We start from the raw sequence: 18,362 nt of genomic DNA, 5'->3' as shown, positions 1-18,362 counted from the left end.
GGGTGTTTTTACGCTCTGTTACAATTATCAGACAGTAATAAACGGCTTGTTTATGATCCTTTCTCTCTTCTTCTGGTTTCCTCCCCCTCTCTCCTCCTCCTCCTCCTCCTCCTCTCAGGTGCAGGATGCTGAGGACGCTCAGGACTTGCAGCTCTCAGCAGGTCAGGTGGAGTTTGACAGAGTCTGTTTCAGCTACGTGCCGGGGTGTGTAGAGCCAAAAATAACCCACATTTCTATGGACACTGCATAAACACAGAGACTACACAGACTAAAGATGTTTTTTGTTCTGTGAATAGAGGACAGAATCAGCGTGATGTTGTAATAATGCCATTAGATGCTTCTGCCTTTAAGACTGCAGGCTCTGTTTGCACAACCTCCCACAAAGTTTGAGCAGATACTTGGTTTAGTTTGGTTAACCTAAGCAACATTAACAACAACTGCAGTAAAGATCAGGGAATGGTAAATCACCTGTTTGGTTCTTTAAGAGGAAATGTCTTTGGTGAATCCTTCTTTGTGTTTCCTGCTCAGTCACAATTACAAATCGGTGTTCTGGGGCTTTTATTTTGAAGGTCAACCCTCATCTGCAGTCAGACGTGACTCAGCTGGTTCCCATCACCTGCCGCCTGCACGATGATTAACAGTGTAAAAAAACATTCACGTATTGTTTGATGAATTGACCGGCTTGATTGGCCTCCTGTGTGCGTTCGTCACAGCATTAGGAGAGTAAACACGACAGAGAAGATCCAGATGTTGGTGATTCTGTGAGAACAAACAAACTCAGCAGCTGTTAAACGCTTATCCAGGATTTATTGAACAACTGAAACATCGATTCTCCAAACGTTTATAATCTGTCTGGATTTTTCTCAAATCCACAAACTTTGGTGAAGTTCTGTTAGAGTTTAAGAAGCTCTGAAATGGATATCAAGCGAGTTGTTTTCAATCCTAACTGTTGTTATTTGTGTGTGTGTGTGTGTGTGCGTGTAGTGCTGAGGTCCTCAGGGATGTGTCCTTCACGGTGGAGGCGGGACAGACAGTCGCGCTGGTAAGTTGTCTCCTTGTCTACATCTACTTTTGTTTTGTCTATTAAACCTCATTTAAAGGGTCACTATGATTGAATTTCAAAATAAGAGCACCTTTAGAAAGCGATGGAAGAAGTACTGAGAATAAAAGTAGGAAAAACCACTCCCCAGAAATACTTATTAGAGGAAAAGGTTCTAAAAACACCAGAAAACATGGAGGCAGAACGGCTTGTTTCATTTAGCGTTAGCATGTACATAGCAGCTGGTAAACGCTAATTTCATCCTCATACACTGCTGGGGAGCTTAATCTCTAATTATACATCCTTTTATTTAAGTCTTTATTTTGTGTAAATAAAGTAAATCTGCAAAGTGTGAACTTGCTGGAATCAAAAGTATATTTGTCGTGAAGTTTTAGCCAGAATGGAAATAACTTAAGTAAAACACAAAAACCTGCAAATGTAATGAAGCACAGGACTCAGTAGCTTTGCACCACTGCACAGTGGATCAAAGCAAAACCATCTGCATGGCGAGAGAGCGCCAGAGGTTGGTGAGAGAATGAGTATTTTTGTTTGTGTAAACCAATTATTTTAACTCAGTAACAACAACATGACAGACTCTAAGTTCATGTGTGTTTCTGTTGTGTGTGTGTGTGTGAGTGTCTGTGCACGCAGGTCGGTCCATCTGGATCGGGGAAAAGCTCCATCCTGCGTCTGCTGTTCAGATTTTACGACCTGCAGAGCGGCAGCATCCGCGTGGACGGGCAGGACATCTCCACGGTAAACACACACACACACACACACACACACACACACACACACACGACTAAAGACATAGTTTGATGATGAGGTGAAGTTTCCAAGAAATCCTGGTCAGGGGCGGGGTGGTGTTGTGTTTTATTCATGTTAGGTTTAGTCACCTTATTTTGTCATTTCAGTGTAATGAAATAGAACAGGTTCTCCACTTCCCGCCTTGCTTTGATGTTTCATCTGGTGTTCCTCTTGCTTCCGGAACAACAAAATGAAACCAGAAATGACAGAGCTAAAAAAACATCGGTCTAATTGGGTGATAACGAATGCAGAGTGGGACCCACAGACGCAAACAGACTCTAAAAGTTAAAACAGTGTTTATTGTTCTCGCGAGAGGGTTTTGGCTGGTCCAAAGAAAGGCGGTCCGAGGCGGCGAAGGCGGGGTCGCAGGGTTTTCAGAGTCAGGGGTCCTGGAGGTACGGAGATCTGGACACAAGGAGAGTCAGGGTTAACATGAGACTATGTCAGAAACACGTTCAAAAGAGCCCGAGCAGAACTTTTATCCTGCAGAGTGTAAGTGTAATGTGGATCCATGCCTGTACACACAGAAGAACAGGAACACACACAGAGAGAGGGGCGACCAGGATTCTCACAAATTGTAACATTCAGCATTAAAGATCTACACCACTATCATATCCATCCTTAAAGTTGTAATAACTCCATTTTCGTGCCATTTGGCGCCACCTGTGGCAATAAACGTTAATTGTGGGAGCACACTTCCCAGATATCCAGACAGCGCTGCATGTGTGACGTCCACGGTCGGCTCCGGTTGTAACTCTTGATTTTCCTGGCTGACGGTCGCTTTCCTTTTCAGACTGTTTGCTTCATCTGAGCGTCGAGTTTGTTTCTTCTTCTTTGGATTTTCACTTCTTGTTGAAGTTGTATCTGTAGTCATCCATCTTTTCTTTGTTTGTTCAGCCATAGTAGATTACTGTTTACTCACAACACGCGACACACAACACACGATACACAACACACAATACTGCAAAAGCAAAGGCTTTCATCAGTGGGCCATCGGCTCAATCACCATTGTGTTACCTCATTCGGTGATAGATAGTGACTTAACAGACATTTACAGAATTTAAGGCTACATCCTGCAGACATGTAGCCTAGCTTAGCATAAACACTGTGACAGGACTGTGTTAGACTACTTCTTTGTGGGGTTTAGAAATAGTTCTGATGGTTTAGACAGCTGGGTTTGGCTCCAGCCCCCTGCGACCCTGAACAGGAAGCAGTATAGATAATGGATGGATGTTTACAGTCTGTTTAGCAACCTGAGGAACTCATCTTGTGTTGCCTTGTTCCTCTACAGTGGTATAATGGCACCTGGTTAGAGCATGCATTAAATCGATAAACAGATCCTTTGTTTAAATACATTGGGATGGAAAGTTAACCAATGAGAGCCGGTGGATTAATAAAAACATTGTGCTTTATTTGGATCCTCGATGCTGCACCTGCCTCGCCCCGACGCTGACAAACAACAGAATGAATCCTTCAGCAGAGGAAGATGAGCCGTTTTATCGCTTCCTCCTCCTGGAGAGGAATAAAAAACCCAGATTGATAAACAGTCTGCGTCTCATTAAAGAGTCCACCACGTGTGTGTACGTGTGTGATTAAACATCCTCCTGCTGTGTAATTATGAACCAGCGTCCTCATAATCACCACCAGCCCGTCCATCTGAACAAGCACATCTGTCTTCCTGAAGCAGGTGTGTGTCAGAGTGTGTCGTAATGTGTTTGTGTTGTTGGCTTTTTATTGGGACTTTTGGCAAATCATACACGGTTCCTTTTTAACTACAACTGCAATAAATGGGCTATCTTTACACACAAACACACACATACACATCTGGCGTCTGGACTCGTTGCTGCATTATTCAGGAACCTTTTACTATGATTTATTCACAGTGTGACCGGAGCTCACACACTCAGCCCAGCTGTGTGAGTGTGTGTGTGTGTGTGTGTGTGTGAGTGTGTGTGTGTGTGTGTGACAGAGTGAGGGGGAAAGTGGAAGTCAAGGTGCGTGAGGCAAAGGCAGGAAGCAGCCATGACGAGGAGAGATGAAAGAGGGAATAAAGAAAGATGAAAAGCGACAGTGATGCTGAAAAGGGATCAAACGCTGACTGCAGTTTAAAACAGCACTTTGGCATGTTGGGAAATGTGCTTATCTTCTTTCTTAAACACATTTAGATGAAGGGATTGATCCCAATCTCATGTTTGTGCTTTACATATGAAGCTACATCCAGCAGTGGTTAGCTTAGCTTAGCATCAGGACCGCTGCTTGGACTGAGATGGGCGTAATTTGTAGCTGAGGTGACAAGGAGCCGCAGAAGTTACAGAGAAGAGAACAGACATTTAAAAATCTTTATTTGTGATGAGCAGGCCGAATGTTTTATAACCTTTGTTCTGAGAGGACGATCCAGGTGGAAATGAAACTGACAGTAAAAAGTAAGCTAATAAACAGGCTGGTAAATCCTTTAAACAGCTTCATCACATTAAAAAAGTGTGAGAGATATCTTTGTTGAATCAATAAGAATTTAGATCAGCTGGCGCCGTAAAGTTTCACCTTTGTTCCAGATTAAAGTGTGCTTTGGGTTCGTTAACACACCATCTGTTTCACACGTTTGTCACTCTATTAAAGCTCGCCCTCCTCTTCGTGTTGTTCTCTATAAATACTTGTTTAATGTGTCACCTTCTGAGAACGTTCCCTGTAAAAACAGTCCTAACAAGTATTCATCAATTAATCATGTTCACCTGCTCAAAATTAGTTGTGCAAAGTGAGATGTGCTGACTTTAGTGACATTTTGCTGGATGCTCACCTGCCCTCTCCCGGTGATTTTCCCCCTCCACCTCATCAGTCTACTCAGCTCACCTGTGCACACAGCTGCTTTTCATCAGGCCAGTTTAAGCCTCTCCTGCTCGTGGAAGAGTTTTCAGTACTCTTCTTTGGACTGATTACTCGTTGCCGACCCCGTCTGCCTCTGACCACCGAATCTCGACCCTCAACCTTCTGTCCCCGACCACGATCCCTGTCTCCGCGTCCTTCGCTTCTGTCTGCCTGTTCCCCGCGCCTCTTACGGAGTGTGTATACCTACTTGCTTACTGATCATCTACCTGGTTCCGACCTGCCTCCCTCTTAATAAATTGTTTGCTTGTACTGTCAACTTACCTGGTTCACTGCCTCCTCGACCACGCCCCCTGCCTGCACCCCCACGTTACTGTTGCACTTGCACAAACTATTGTGTGAGAGTGTTTTCTTCGCACCACACCCACCTGTTTCCGGATTTAGTACGCTCAGTCCGAGCCTCCGGACCGTTACAGAGACTCTGACGTCTTTAAGCCTACGTACTGGACTGTGTTAATACTTACCTGTTTGTTTCTGTACCTGCCAAAACCTTGAGTATAAACCTTGGACAGTATCAGGATATTTTGGGGTGGGAAGATCAACAACCCTCTCATCTCTATACGCTTCTCTGAAGATAAAACTAGGGGTGATTAGCCTAGATTAGCAAAAAGACTGCATGCAGGGGGAGACAGCTAGCCTGGTTCTGGACAAGAAATAGCTCAAGTTGTAACTTCCTGAGAAGACACACCTTGTTGTTTTCATTTTAAACCTCTGGACAGAACCATTTCCACCCCGTTCAAGAACCTTTTGCTAAGCTAATTACCCGCTAGCTGTAGCTTCGAATGTAGCATACAGATATGAAAGTGGTATTCATCTTCTTAATAATAAAAGAAAATGAACAAATCTAGCTTAAGTTTTTGCACCTGTTTTGTATTTTATTTGCACAAAGAACGGGCGAGTTATGTTTCTGCAAATGAGGCGATGCAGAAGTTTTTTATGGGGTATTGTTCTACTTAGACCATCTCTTACCATCAATGTTTAATCTGCAAAGATTTATTTTGAGGAAAACCACAACACAGCCCTTTGCAACATTGCAAACATCACACACATAAGACGTGACACTGAGTCCTCTCAGGGGAGTTTTTTGCCACCTTTTGAGGATGTAGACTAAAGTTTTGCCTTTGCTTAAGATTAAAACGTTCATCAAAACACATCCTGCTCTGTAGGACTTTAATATATGACTCCTGTCAACGATGTCGAAATGTTCCAGCTGAAATCAGCGCTTTCGCTGAAAGATTTTCTGCTTGTTGCACACATCTGCTCGCAGATTAAAGGATCTGTTCTTTCGGTCAGAAGTTAAAAGGAAACATTTAGATTTTTTACAAATCTGTCCTAATACATTACAGTAGAGAGGAGGCATTTGGATGCTGTATCTCAGTGCGTTAATGTAAACTTTGATTTGTCAGTGTTTAAATGTGCAGTCACACTCGCCTCAGGTTCTGTTTTACATGCAAGTTTTGCTGCCGTTCTCTGCCAAAGCGTGTCCAGGTTTTCTACTTCACAACACTTTAAGTAGGCCAACTCGGACTTTAAGGTTTGTTTTCTGGTCCATCGGTCCTCTGCCACTCTGTTTGTCCCTGCATATGGCTGCCACATGTAGTTAAGCCCCAATGAGTCCGACCCCGCTGGCCCGAGCTCTGCATGCTGTCGGCTGGTTACTCAATGCTGCAGTGACTCATCTGGGTGTTTTCAAGGTGTCCATCAGAATCAATTTTTTTGTATTTATGGGATATAACAGCAGTTTCAATTTAGTCGTGTTCCTCTTAAGCAATGTTTGCAATCACAGCTAATAACCATCCAGTTTTTCTTGGTATTCTATTACACACTTTCCTGTTTGTCAGTAAAAGGCACTCAGACCGCAAGAATTTCACTTTCATCAATAACAATGAGCAGAATAATTGCTGGGTTACAGCAGGACGCCAAGGATCAGAGGTTTACTCAAGAGCCAGACTGTTAAAGGAACCGTTACTCACCTCAAACAAAAAACATGCCGATGTCTGTACAGTGAACAGGAAGCTCAAGCCAGCAGCTGATTAGCTTAGCACAAAGGCTTGAAATGAAGGAAAACAGCGATTCTGTCTGAAGGTATTAAAATCTGTCTTGCAGCATCTTGTCGGACATGTGATGCAATATTGGTCTGAAAAGTCAGCTGTAAGTTTTGGAAAGTTACCAGACACGTTCCCATACTCTGACTTTAAAGGTGAGCGGTAACGAGGAATCAGACGCTTGTTGGGAATCTGTCAAGCACTTCTGTTGGATAACATCTCCTCCTCCTTAAGCGCACACATCTCAGGATCAGGATCTGCCCTCCACTGGTTCATGTCCTACCTCTCAGGGAGATCTTTTTAGAGTATCTTGGAAAGGAGAAGTGTCCAAACCCCACAGCTTATCTACGAGGTGCCTCAAGGGTCAGTGCTCGGTCCCCTTCTCTTCTCAATATATACCTGGTATATACTTGGTGCAATCATTTGCTCCCATGGTTTCTCATACCATTGCTGTGCAAACAATACCCAGCTCTTCCCACCAGACGACACTACAGTCTCAGCACGTATCATGCCTTGCCGATATCTCTAAATGGATGAAAGAACGCCACCTTCAGCTCAACCTATCCAAGACTGAGCTCCTTGTCATCCCAGCCAGTCCCTCTATGGAACCACAGATCGATATCCAGCTTGAACCAACTGAGCTCATACCCACTAAGTCTGCCCGGAACCTGGGTGTCATAAATGACGACCAGCAGGGGCGGATCCAGAGGAGTGGCCAGGGGTGGCCTGGGCCCCCCTTGAAATCTGATTGGCCACCCCAAGTGCCACCCCAAAATCCTACAATAGGATTGGTTATTTGCCTTGTCAGAGGCGGGAGTGAAATTGTTACTCGGACCACATCTTCTGGTTGAGTCCTTAAAGAATTAAGCTTAGAGGGAAGGGTTAATTAAATGCTGTTCATTTGCGTGTGTGTGTGTGTGGACACATTCTTCATGCCACCCCTGCATAAGCCAGTGCCCCGGTTGGGCCACCCCAGTCAAAAAAGTCTGGATCCGCCCCTGACGACCAGCTAACCTTGAAGGTTCACGTGGCCTCGATTGCTCAGTCATGTCGATTTGCCCTGTACAACATCAGGAAGATCAGACCCTACCTGTCAGACCATGCAACACACCTGCTGGTACAGGCTCGTGATATCACGCAGTGATTACTGCAACTCCCTACTGGCAGGCCTTCCTGCATGCACATTCAAACGATGATGATCCAGAGTGCAGCAGCGCGACTGGTCTTCAATCAACCCAAAACGGCACATGTCACTCCACTGCTCATATCCCTCCACTGGCTGTCGCCGCTCTCATCAAATTCAAACCCTGTTGCTCGCTTACAAAACAGCAACAAAAACGGATCCTGCCTACCTGAACGCCCTCATCCAGGTCTACACTCCGTCCCGCCCACTTCGCTCTGCCAATGAAAGGAGCCTGGTGCTCCCATCACAACAGGGCCCTGAGTCTCTAACTAGACTCTTCTCCTCAGTCGTCCCCAGGTGGTGGAACGAGCTACCAAACTCCATTCGGTCCACAGAGTCCCTTTCACCTTGAAGAAGAAGCTACAGACCCAGCTCTTTATGAACACCTCTGACCTTAATGATGTTGATGCTAGATGACTTTGAGGATGTTGTTGATGTCATTGTTGCACTTTAGCTCTTGCATGAGACACACCAAGCTTTCAACTATCCTCAGTCTAAATCACAGCAATATAAAGCCCCATTTAAACATGCACTGCACTCCTGAAAGTGTCCCAACATTGTCCGGGTGGACTGCATGTGGGAATGCAATTTTTCACCCCGACTTTAATGCAGACTTTTCTCTGCCAACCTCCAAGTAAAACATCTGCAAGAAGTCAGGATGAGCCTACATGTGAACGCAGCAGGAGCATTCAGTGCGAGCGAGCGAGTGGGGGGATGATGTTTATGTCATGCACAAGAAGAGCGACACATATCAGGATGATTTAATACATCTGAGGGTGAAAAAGAAGAATCAGTTACAAGACGACAGCAAAGATGTCTGCAGATTAGAGAGATAAAGAGATTCGGGAGCTTCTGGCTGTGAGGGCCGGCGCTGACATTGTTCACAAGTTGCTTGGAGCACAGTGTTCTTTTAACATCATGTTCTTCTCAGTTTCAGCTCAGCACCGCTAAGCTAAGTGGCTGCTGGCAGAAAATTCATCTTTAATGTCCTACAGGAGATATTAATTTTTTTAACCTTTTCTCGCCAAGAAAGCGGATAAGTTGTTTCCCTAAAGTGGTGCTTGACCTGCTCTGACTTCAGAGCAAAATATCCAAATAAAAAACACATTTGTCTTCAACTTCCTCTCATTAATCCGTCGTCGTGAACGCATTGCTCAACGTTATCTGACGTTGACGAAGCCGCATTTTTCAACAGCATATTCATGAAGGCCTCAAACAGCTTATTTTCCATTTATTGGTTATGTTCAAGCAGCTCAAAGCATGTTGGAGAAGTCATGAAAATATTGTGGTCTGTGTATTGAAAGGCAATAAAATCTCTAGCTTGTGACAGGACCTGTGGACTTCATTAGGACGGGTTTATTAAGACATATCTTGAATGCTACATCACGTTACAGATTTAATGAAATGTTATTTCTGTGTCAGGGCAGCTGTCAGACACGTTTATATCCTTTGTTCCTGAGTTGATGTTTGAATGAAAACCTTTTCTTCCACCCCCTTTCTTCTTCTCCCACTCCATCTGTCTTTTTTTCTCGCGCTAACATTTGGTGTTCGAGCTCTGACAGCCTGCATCTATCAGAAACAGATGCTGTGTTGCTCTTAAGTGGAATAAATACCAAAAGTAAACGGCAGAGGATCAATTTAAGGGAAAGTGAGTGATTATCAGCCAAACCGAGCTGGTGCAGGAAATGGAATTTGTACTGTTGTGGCTGCAGAGAAAAGCTTTAATAGGAAACAGTCGAAGCGCTGACCAGAGAGTTACTGAACACCGGAAATTATTTCTGCAGAGATCAAGTGCCAGAGTCATGAAACGCCAACATTACGAGTGAAATAGATACCAATGATCTGGATTTACTGATCGGACTGAGACTCTTGCAGCCCGGGACGTCTGCTTCTGATGTAAACGTGTTTAATTATCACAATGGATCAATTCATTGTTTTTCTGGCTGAAATTAAAAGCTAACAAAAAGCAGGGTGCTTTTTATTTTCACATGTTTCCGGTTTTACTATAATAGTCGGACATTTTGTGATAAATGAATAAATTCAAGCTCTAATGAGCTTTCTGTTGTTGTGGTCTGATGCTGGGAGTCACCCATTTCAATGCATTCTGCAGGCTGTTCTCACTCACTGTTTCATACCTAGAAAAAGTAATGTGCTATAATTCCAATTAACACATAATCCCCTCGCTACGGTGGCCCTGAAGTGCAAAACCAAATGAAAAAGTCTGAAACACTTTGACAAAAGCTTGGGACAAATCTACATTCTGGAAAACATTTTGACATTTTAGAAAAAAAAATTACATAAGCAAAACACTTTTACCAAAGACAAAACAAATACCAAATACCCGAAGTGAACCCAAAGTGATTGCGTGAGAGGTCAATCTCGGTTCTGGTATTTGGTACAATCCCTTTCTGTAAGAAATCTGTATTTGTAATTTTGTTTTCTAAAATGTAAAAATGTAAATTTGTCTCAAGCTTTTGTCAAAGTGTTTCAGACTTTTTCGTTTTGTTTTGCACTTCAGGGCCACCGTACCTCGCCCCTCAGCGTCTCAAACGGCCGCATAAGGAACCCTTTAGCTCCTGCATGAGACACACCAAGCTTTCTATTAACAACAATATAAAGCCCCTTTCACACATGCACTGCACTCCTCAAAGTATCCCGACATTGTCCGGGTGCTGAGTATTTCACCCTGACCTTAGGCAGACGTTTCCCTGCTAACCTTCAAGTTAAACTGCTGCAAGAAGTCAGAGTGAACTGAGTCAGGAACATTCACCGTGAGCGAGTGGGCGGAGTGATGAAGTTTATATCATGCCCCACAAGAGCGACACATAAAGAGGATGATTAAATACATCCGAGGTCTTAAAGGAAGGGTCATTTACAAGATGCAGCAGCAAAGATGTCTGCAAACTGGAGAGATGAAGAGATTCAGGAGCTTCTGGCTGTTTAGGTCATGCACAGTACAGCAGAAGGGAGACAGGAAGTAGTGGGAGCGTGGGCGATGACATGCAACCTGCAGCCGCTGCATTGAGGACTGTAGCCCCTGTATGTGGGGGGGCCTGCTCTACCCACTGGGCTAAACCAGGATCTGTCGTCCTTTGTCGCATGTGTTGCCCTGCAGATTACTGCTTGAAAACCAGCGGCTGTTTGTTTCTTTTGCCTCTGCATCTAATCTTATTGACACCTCCAAAAACACGTCTCAGCCATATACAGACGCAACAAAGGACACGAGATGGTAGTGATGTTTCTAGAGAGCTGAGCAGAGAGACTGAGAGACAGCGACAGAAATCGGTTCAGGACATGTTCTGTCTGTGACCTGGGGCAGCATGCATTATATAGTGTAGGATGAATTAAGCCATGCAACATTAATGTAGATGTATGCTGTGTGTGTGTGTGCGCGCGCGTGTGTGTGATAGAAAGAGCAAGTAGAGCGAGAACTCCAACATGAAATAAGTTTGTGTCATGATCCAGAGATCTGAGTATCCCAGGTACACGGAGGTTTGTTCATGTGACATGAAAGGAAGACTTACAGGGCTCTAATGCTGCTTGAATCTAGGTCAGTGAATACCTGTATTTGCTTCCTTCTGAGGCTAATAATTCCATCCCTTTCTGTCCAAGGTGCGTCAGTCCTCTCTGAGGTCGTACATCGGCGTGGTTCCTCAGGATACGGTTCTCTTCAACAACACCATCGGCAACAACATCCGCTACAGCCGAGTGACAGCGAGCGACCAGGAGGTGGAGAGAGCCGCCATGGCCGCTGACATTCACAGCAGGATACTGGAGCTTCCTCAGGGTCAGGCTGGGGTGTGTGTTGATAATAATGATGATGTAAATCTGGATGCAGGTTGTGAATAATGTTGATAGTAATGACATTTTGTCCAACCAGGCTACGATACCGAGGTGGGGGAACGAGGTCTGAAGCTCAGCGGCGGGGAGAAGCAGAGAGTGGCGATCGCTCGAACCATCCTGAAAGAACCTCGGATCATTCTGCTGGATGAGGTGAGGATACGAGGAAACCAGCACTTTAATATGATACAACTAAATTTTTAACAAGTTGTTGGTGTGGACAAGCAGCCCACATGCAAGTGTGAGCTCACTCACTAATGGGCAGGTCAGGGCAGTGTCGTCCCCGGCAACATATATCTCGCTTGACAACCTTCATTTTTGAAGAAACGAAAGACGGCAGCATTATGTTTTGGTCATGTGAAGATGGTATCCATCGATGAGCAAAACTCTCCGTAGATTTGTTCGCATTGTTCCATCCCTTTGTAAGAACTGTTGAATAAAGACAGAGTTTGTTTAAAAAGCAGGTCAGAGCAGGTCAATAGATTCAAAACTCACCTTAGACTTAATGTATAGTTTCAGGCCAAAACAGGATCCATTATCATATTCTGACGGTAAACAACATGTCTCTGAAGGTTCTCAGTCATCCAGGTCATGGGTTCTGGACTTGGTTAAAGTTCTTGAAGTTCTCTCATCCAAACTGCTCTCATCTGGACAAAAGAAGCCTCTCAGATGAGACGTGAATCGCCTTCAAGAACTCCAACCAAGTCCAGCTGCCTTTTGGATTAAGCTTCGAACATGCTTAACACTGTTAAACAGTCATAGTTTGGTTAGGTTTAGGCACCAATTGTTCCTATATGTAGGAAAAGATGATAATATGGGAAGAAATATGTCAAAGTTGAGTTTAAGTTTGGAGAAAGGCATGTGCAAGAATTCTGCCAATCAGGGATCCATCGTGGCTCTGAATTGTCAGTGTTGGGGGCTTCCTTCTTATTCCCACTATTCCCCAACTGCAGCTACTCTGAACGAAGAGCATGAACCACTCCATTGGTGGTTGGACTCCAAGGTCCTCCTGCCCACATGACCAAGTGGACCTTCCATTACAGCTCAATGCCATCGGTGTAAAAGATATCCCAATTTTAAAGTTTATTTTTGATGTTTGAATGCAGCCATTTGTGGCACGTAGACTTGCAGTTTCAAGTCTGTGGTTTGGTCAAACAGTGGTTTGTAGCTCCCACTAAGATTTACCCCTCCACATCACTGGTGAACAATGTAACACACATAGAACCTGATTAAAGCCTGTTGATTGCTTTTAACGTAACCATATTCACATAACCAACAGAGAACAACTAATCTTTTTTTGTCCTTGTAAAGTTTTATGACTTCTCCGACTGCCTGACTCCAATTACTTAAGCATCACTTTCATGTGTGTCCCTTTTTGTTGGTTAAACTTTATTTATTCAAGCTTTTTCCAAGAGTCGTATACACAACATTGCAACAAAGACAATCACACAAACACATTCATTAAATACACCATGAATTAATATACTGTGTTTGGTGTTAATTCAATCAGGCCACTTCTTCACTGGACACTCAGACTGAGAGGAACATCCAGGCGTCACTGGCCAAGGTCTGCGCCAACAGGACGACTATAGTGGTCGCACACAGGTGACATTACTACCAAACTATGTGTTATTTAACTAGCAAGCTTTGTAGTTATTTACTTAAGCAGCAGTTTCACATTTGGTCTGCATTTCCCCAATTAAGACTAATGTTGCATGGCTTGATTCAAGACCAAAAACCGAGACCAAACCTTGGTTGGACGAATAGAAGTGGTCTCTGCCTGATTGAAACTGAGCCATTGTTTGGGTTGTTTTTCCAAGAGTGACGGCAACCAAAAAAAACTGCATCCTAATTCAGGTGCTGCATCCTTCAGAGGACAACAAGAGTTAAAAACAGAACAAGAGACACGCTGTAGGCCAACACGTGTGAGATGGGGGTGGTGGGTTATTGAGGTGGGATCTGAATGCTGTTATGGTGTCAGGCTGTCGCATGTGAGGGGGGGAGGGAGTTCCAGAGCCTGGGAGCTAAGGCGTGAGGTGGGGACAGTCAGAAGTCCGGCGGAGGATGAGCGCAGGGAGGTAGGTGGGGGCTAGGTTGTGAAGGGCTTTAAAGGTGAGCAGAAGGTTTTTAAAGTCGATCCGATCTTAACAGGGAGCCAGAGTTGGATGAGAGTAGGGGTGATGTGGTCAGATGATTTGGTGCGGGCAATGATCCGGGCAGCCGAGTTCTAGATGATCTGAAGTCTGTTCAGGAGTTTGGTTGGGAGACCGGAGAGAGCAGCGTTGCAGTAATCGATCCGGAATTTGCGGCCCAACATATCCCAAGATTCATTGCACGCCAATTCAAACGAAATGGTTGACTCTTAAACGGCCACTTTAAATGTAAAAGTTTTTGGCGATACAAATGATAAAAAAACAAAAGGCGCCCTGAAACTAATTATCTTTAAAATAATAGGTTACGCGACGTTAGTTATGATAGCTAGTTAGCCTGCTTGCTACCTACTGCTAGGCGATAGGAGCTGCGTCTGATGAAGCCAGGGTAAGGGCGGAAAAAGCTGGTGACGCAAACAGGAAGGATGCAGCCCCTGAATTGAGACACAGCTAAAGAGCGTAGCTAGGAGTTATAAAACACAATCTCTAGCTTTGCAGGGACTTTCTGTAAGGCCACATGCAGGCACAGCTTAGCCAACGTTAATCAATCAATACCTTTTTATTTATATAGCATCGAATCACAACAAAAGTTATCGAAAGACACTTTACATAAAGAGCAGGTTTAGACTCTTTACAGACCCATCACTAATCCACCATTGAGGGAGCACTTGCCGCAGTGGCGAGGAACAGCTTCCCTTTAACAGGCAGAAACCATGCTAACATGCTGACACAGTCAATGCTTATAATGTTTGCAAGTAATTTTTTTGGCCATCATCAGCCTTAGGAAACCACTAGCTTAGCCTGTTAGCATGCTAAGATTAGCTAATTTCAGCTAAAACCGAAGTCCATCTGTGGCTACTTCTGCAGGTAATCAGAGTAAATAAAGATTCGAAAACATTTGAATATCTAGCAACGTTTAAGTCTCGTAAACAATTAGAATATATCTCTCTGTGGAGAGAAATGTGTGCACCAACCAACCGGCAATCCAGCCAATAGTCGAAACATTACACTAATAAAAGCTGACTTCATAATGGCGCAACAGACACAGTCAGGGGATCATCAAAGTAAGTGGTATCATCGGGGAACCAGGAATGTCTGTGATCATTGTCCTGTGGACATGCTGTGCCTTTGTCACTGGCTGTATTAACACATAATCTGCTATATAAATGGCACTAGTGTGTTACAATGTGATTATATTTGTGGTGGTAATACAGCACCAAAGTGAAAAGAAGAACCAAATGTGAGTGAGGGAGATGAAAGGAAAAGAGGGATGTGGTGAAAGGAAAACAGGATTAGAGCCGACACAAAGAGAGGGATGGGGAGATTAAATTAAAAGCTGATTGGAGGAGCTGATGATGACACGTGATGACAGGTCAACAAAAGTAAAAGAAACAGATGTCCGGTTATTCATCAGTCTGAGTGATATTGAATAAGACTTGAAAGGCTCTGACACTCGCAGACATTGAAATACATCAGAAAAGAAGCCTGTGGTGCTGACTCCTGCGACACTGCGTGAACACAGTCTTCATCACTTCCTACAGTACAGAAGCACGATGGATTATTATTTCTTGTTCCATGACTAACATGATTAAAACATGAGTGGTCAAAGGACGAAACCTTTAAGTTTGTATTTTCTGTTACATGGGAAAAATTAAAAACAACATTTATTTTGACAGGCTTCCAGATTTGTCTGGAAACTTTATTGGATCATGTTTTTCCTCCCATGGGAAGTTTATATAATTCTTTCTGTTATACAACAGCTTTGTTTTACTGAGATTTTACCAGTAACCTCCAGGGTCCAATAGAGATCATACTTTCCGTCTGCTCTGAGCTGTTTTTGTCTGTTTCACACTGTTAAACAAAGACTTTAGTGGCTTTTGGAAACAGACAACAAACCATAAAACCACAGAGCGCTTTACCTGACAAAGATCAGACCCAATGAAAACAGAACAATTTGGAGAATCAGCTGAAACACGTTAGAAGGTTTCTGCAAATTCCAGAGTGTGTGAAACCTGACAAAGAGCTGACAAAGAACGGGGAATCCATCTTTTCTTAATTGCCCTAAACGTCAAACGATCTTTTTGTTTAATGGAAAGTTTAAAAATGGGGAAAGAACTGTGTTACCATGGTTACATATTGTTCTTGTATCAAAACAATTAAAATAACCGCAAGCTTTTCTTGATTTAAATGACTTGTTGAAGCTGCTGTTCAAAATTATACAATGTACTGTATATGTTTTTTGCCCTAACTCAGCAGACAGCAGCTCCTCAGTTCCTTTTACAACGTTAAGTTAAGATTTAATCACAAGACTTTTGTTTTACCTCCCTGGGCGAGGGATGGTAATAACAATCTGTCGCTTGGGTCACCAGTTTGGTCCAGACTAAAGATCTCAACAACTGTTGGAGACATTGGCATGACATTTGATACACACAAAGTTCGCAATGCAAATAGGTGAAATATGTGACATTTTTTAACTTGAGTGAGAAATTAGCTTGGCACTGTGTTGCTAAAGTTTATTAGCGATGGGATTTTCCAAACATTTTGACATTGAATCAGAAATGGTCCATTCAGAAGAGAAGCTATGTAAAAATAGTTTTAATCATTTTAGTCTTGGAGAAAGACCTGACAATTTATGAACTTTAGTAATTCAGCAACTTCATCTTATTTGCATCATGAAATGTGCATCACTCAGCATGAATTTGCTTCTATTCACGTCTTGACATTGAATTTGTTTTGCTTTCCCTTTGGACTGAACAAAAATGATGACGATAAATGTTCGTCGACTGTCTTTTTTCCATGACGAAGCTGAGCTAAAAATAGATCGTTGATAATAAAAACTCTAATCTGTCAATATACAAGCAATGCATTCCTGTAACTGGTTGAGCTGGTTGAGGGTTGCGAGCAGATCCCTCTGAATCCGACCCAGCCACACAGGTGACGATGTCCCAAAGCAACAACATGACGGCATCCATGCAAAACGGGTTTGGACAGGAAAAAGAACAGAAGGGATCACTTTTTACAAACATTTTGACACCTGCTTAGGCTAAAAGATTTAGCTTAAAGAGAGGAAACGTTTTGACTAGACGTAATGACTAAAACGTTTTGAGCTGTCATCGGCTATAAAGGGTTAAAATGACAAAAATGTGACTAAAACTAATCAGTATGTCTGTCTAAAGACTAAATCTAAAATAGCTGCCAAAATTCACACAGGGTCTGAACACAACATTGTTGTTGTAATGAGGTGGATGCAGTTCCACATTGATCCATTACATACCGCGTTGAAAGATGCGTGCGCCATAACCTAAGGAAACAGTGATTCACACAAACAAACGTGACGACAGAATGTGCAGCTGTATGGAAACTGTGACTGATGCATTCACACATTGTTTACAGATGCTGGCTGTGACTAGTCGTCTGTGACCAGTACTGACACCGCAGCTCTGAGGCACACAGAGACAGTGGCTTTAGAATGAACACCACTCATCACCTGCAGGTGATGTTCAACTTTAATGACTGAAGGTCAACAAAAGATGTGTTTGCTTGAATCATAGTTAAGTATTGGCAGACAACATTTCCCCATTAGAGGTAAAACTAGCCAACAAACTACATAACTAATTTTGGTTTCAGTTCTAATGTTATTCTTTGTTTACTGACCTCATATACAAATGATCCAGCCAGGCCAGATATATCTGATGAGTCATCTTTATAAAATGAGCACCATGCAATAATTCATCAGAGTAAATCTCTTTCCTGGACCCTCTGTTGCCCAGTAGATGTTTCCTTAAGTGGATCCACCAGCTTCTTGCTCTTTGAATAGCAGCAGCAGATGGAGTGTGGTAGCAGGATCAGGGCTGTTTATTGAATTAATCAGTTGAGCATTAAGGAAAATGAAAACACACAAAGATACATAACGTGCTTTTACTTTGAAGGATGAGCTGAGATCTCTCTGTCAGTCTTTGGATTGGAATCAACTTCAGTTATTGGATGGAGGGATCTTTTTCCTTCTCCTGAACATGGTAGCTCATAACATCAAGCCAAAGCGTTTGTCATTACCTCATAGTGAACACCAAGGGAGATATTTCATTCACTTGGTGCTGCAACAGCATGTCTTATTTTTTCACAGCAGATATTTAGACGTTCTGGTTTTGTTATTAACATGAACGAAGCCTCAGTTTTCTAGAAGGGTCCCAGTAACCCACGATAGTTAGCTAAATGCAGAATACCAGGACCCTGAAACTGAACTAGCTAAATGGAATTCAGCCAGTCACTCAGGGAGAAAATAACGTTTCATATCAAAACTTTATACATCACAACAAGTCTTAAAAATTTAATTAATGGTTTATTATTGTTTTGCATTGGCTCTGTTAAATATGTTATCCTATTTTATGGTATAGAGTTAGTAATTGTTTGGCAAAGTG

At 43.1% G+C, this 18,362-nt stretch overlaps 1 protein-coding gene across 1 annotated transcript in view; it reads left to right on the top strand.

Moving 5' to 3' along the window:
* The window catches only part of abcb6b (ATP binding cassette subfamily B member 6 (LAN blood group) b), a 34,253-nt gene that overhangs the window by 9,499 nt on the left and 6,392 nt on the right, over positions 1-18,362 (top strand). The window contains exons 12-17 of the mRNA XM_069663411.1: positions 119-204; positions 985-1,042; positions 1,691-1,795; positions 11,567-11,741; positions 11,835-11,947; positions 13,305-13,399. Coding sequence (XP_069519512.1) covers positions 119-204; positions 985-1,042; positions 1,691-1,795; positions 11,567-11,741; positions 11,835-11,947; positions 13,305-13,399 — 632 coding nt within the window. The remainder of the gene's footprint in view (positions 1-118; positions 205-984; positions 1,043-1,690; positions 1,796-11,566; positions 11,742-11,834; positions 11,948-13,304; positions 13,400-18,362) is intronic.

Source organism: Semicossyphus pulcher, unplaced genomic scaffold (genome assembly GCF_022749685.1).
Source record: "Semicossyphus pulcher isolate SPU_LCO1_2020_fin unplaced genomic scaffold, fSemPul1.0.p SCAF_15, whole genome shotgun sequence".
NCBI lineage: Eukaryota > Metazoa > Chordata > Actinopteri > Labriformes > Labridae > Semicossyphus > Semicossyphus pulcher.
Note: the sequence above shows the minus strand (reverse complement) of the source record. Positions and strands in the feature narration are given on the sequence as shown.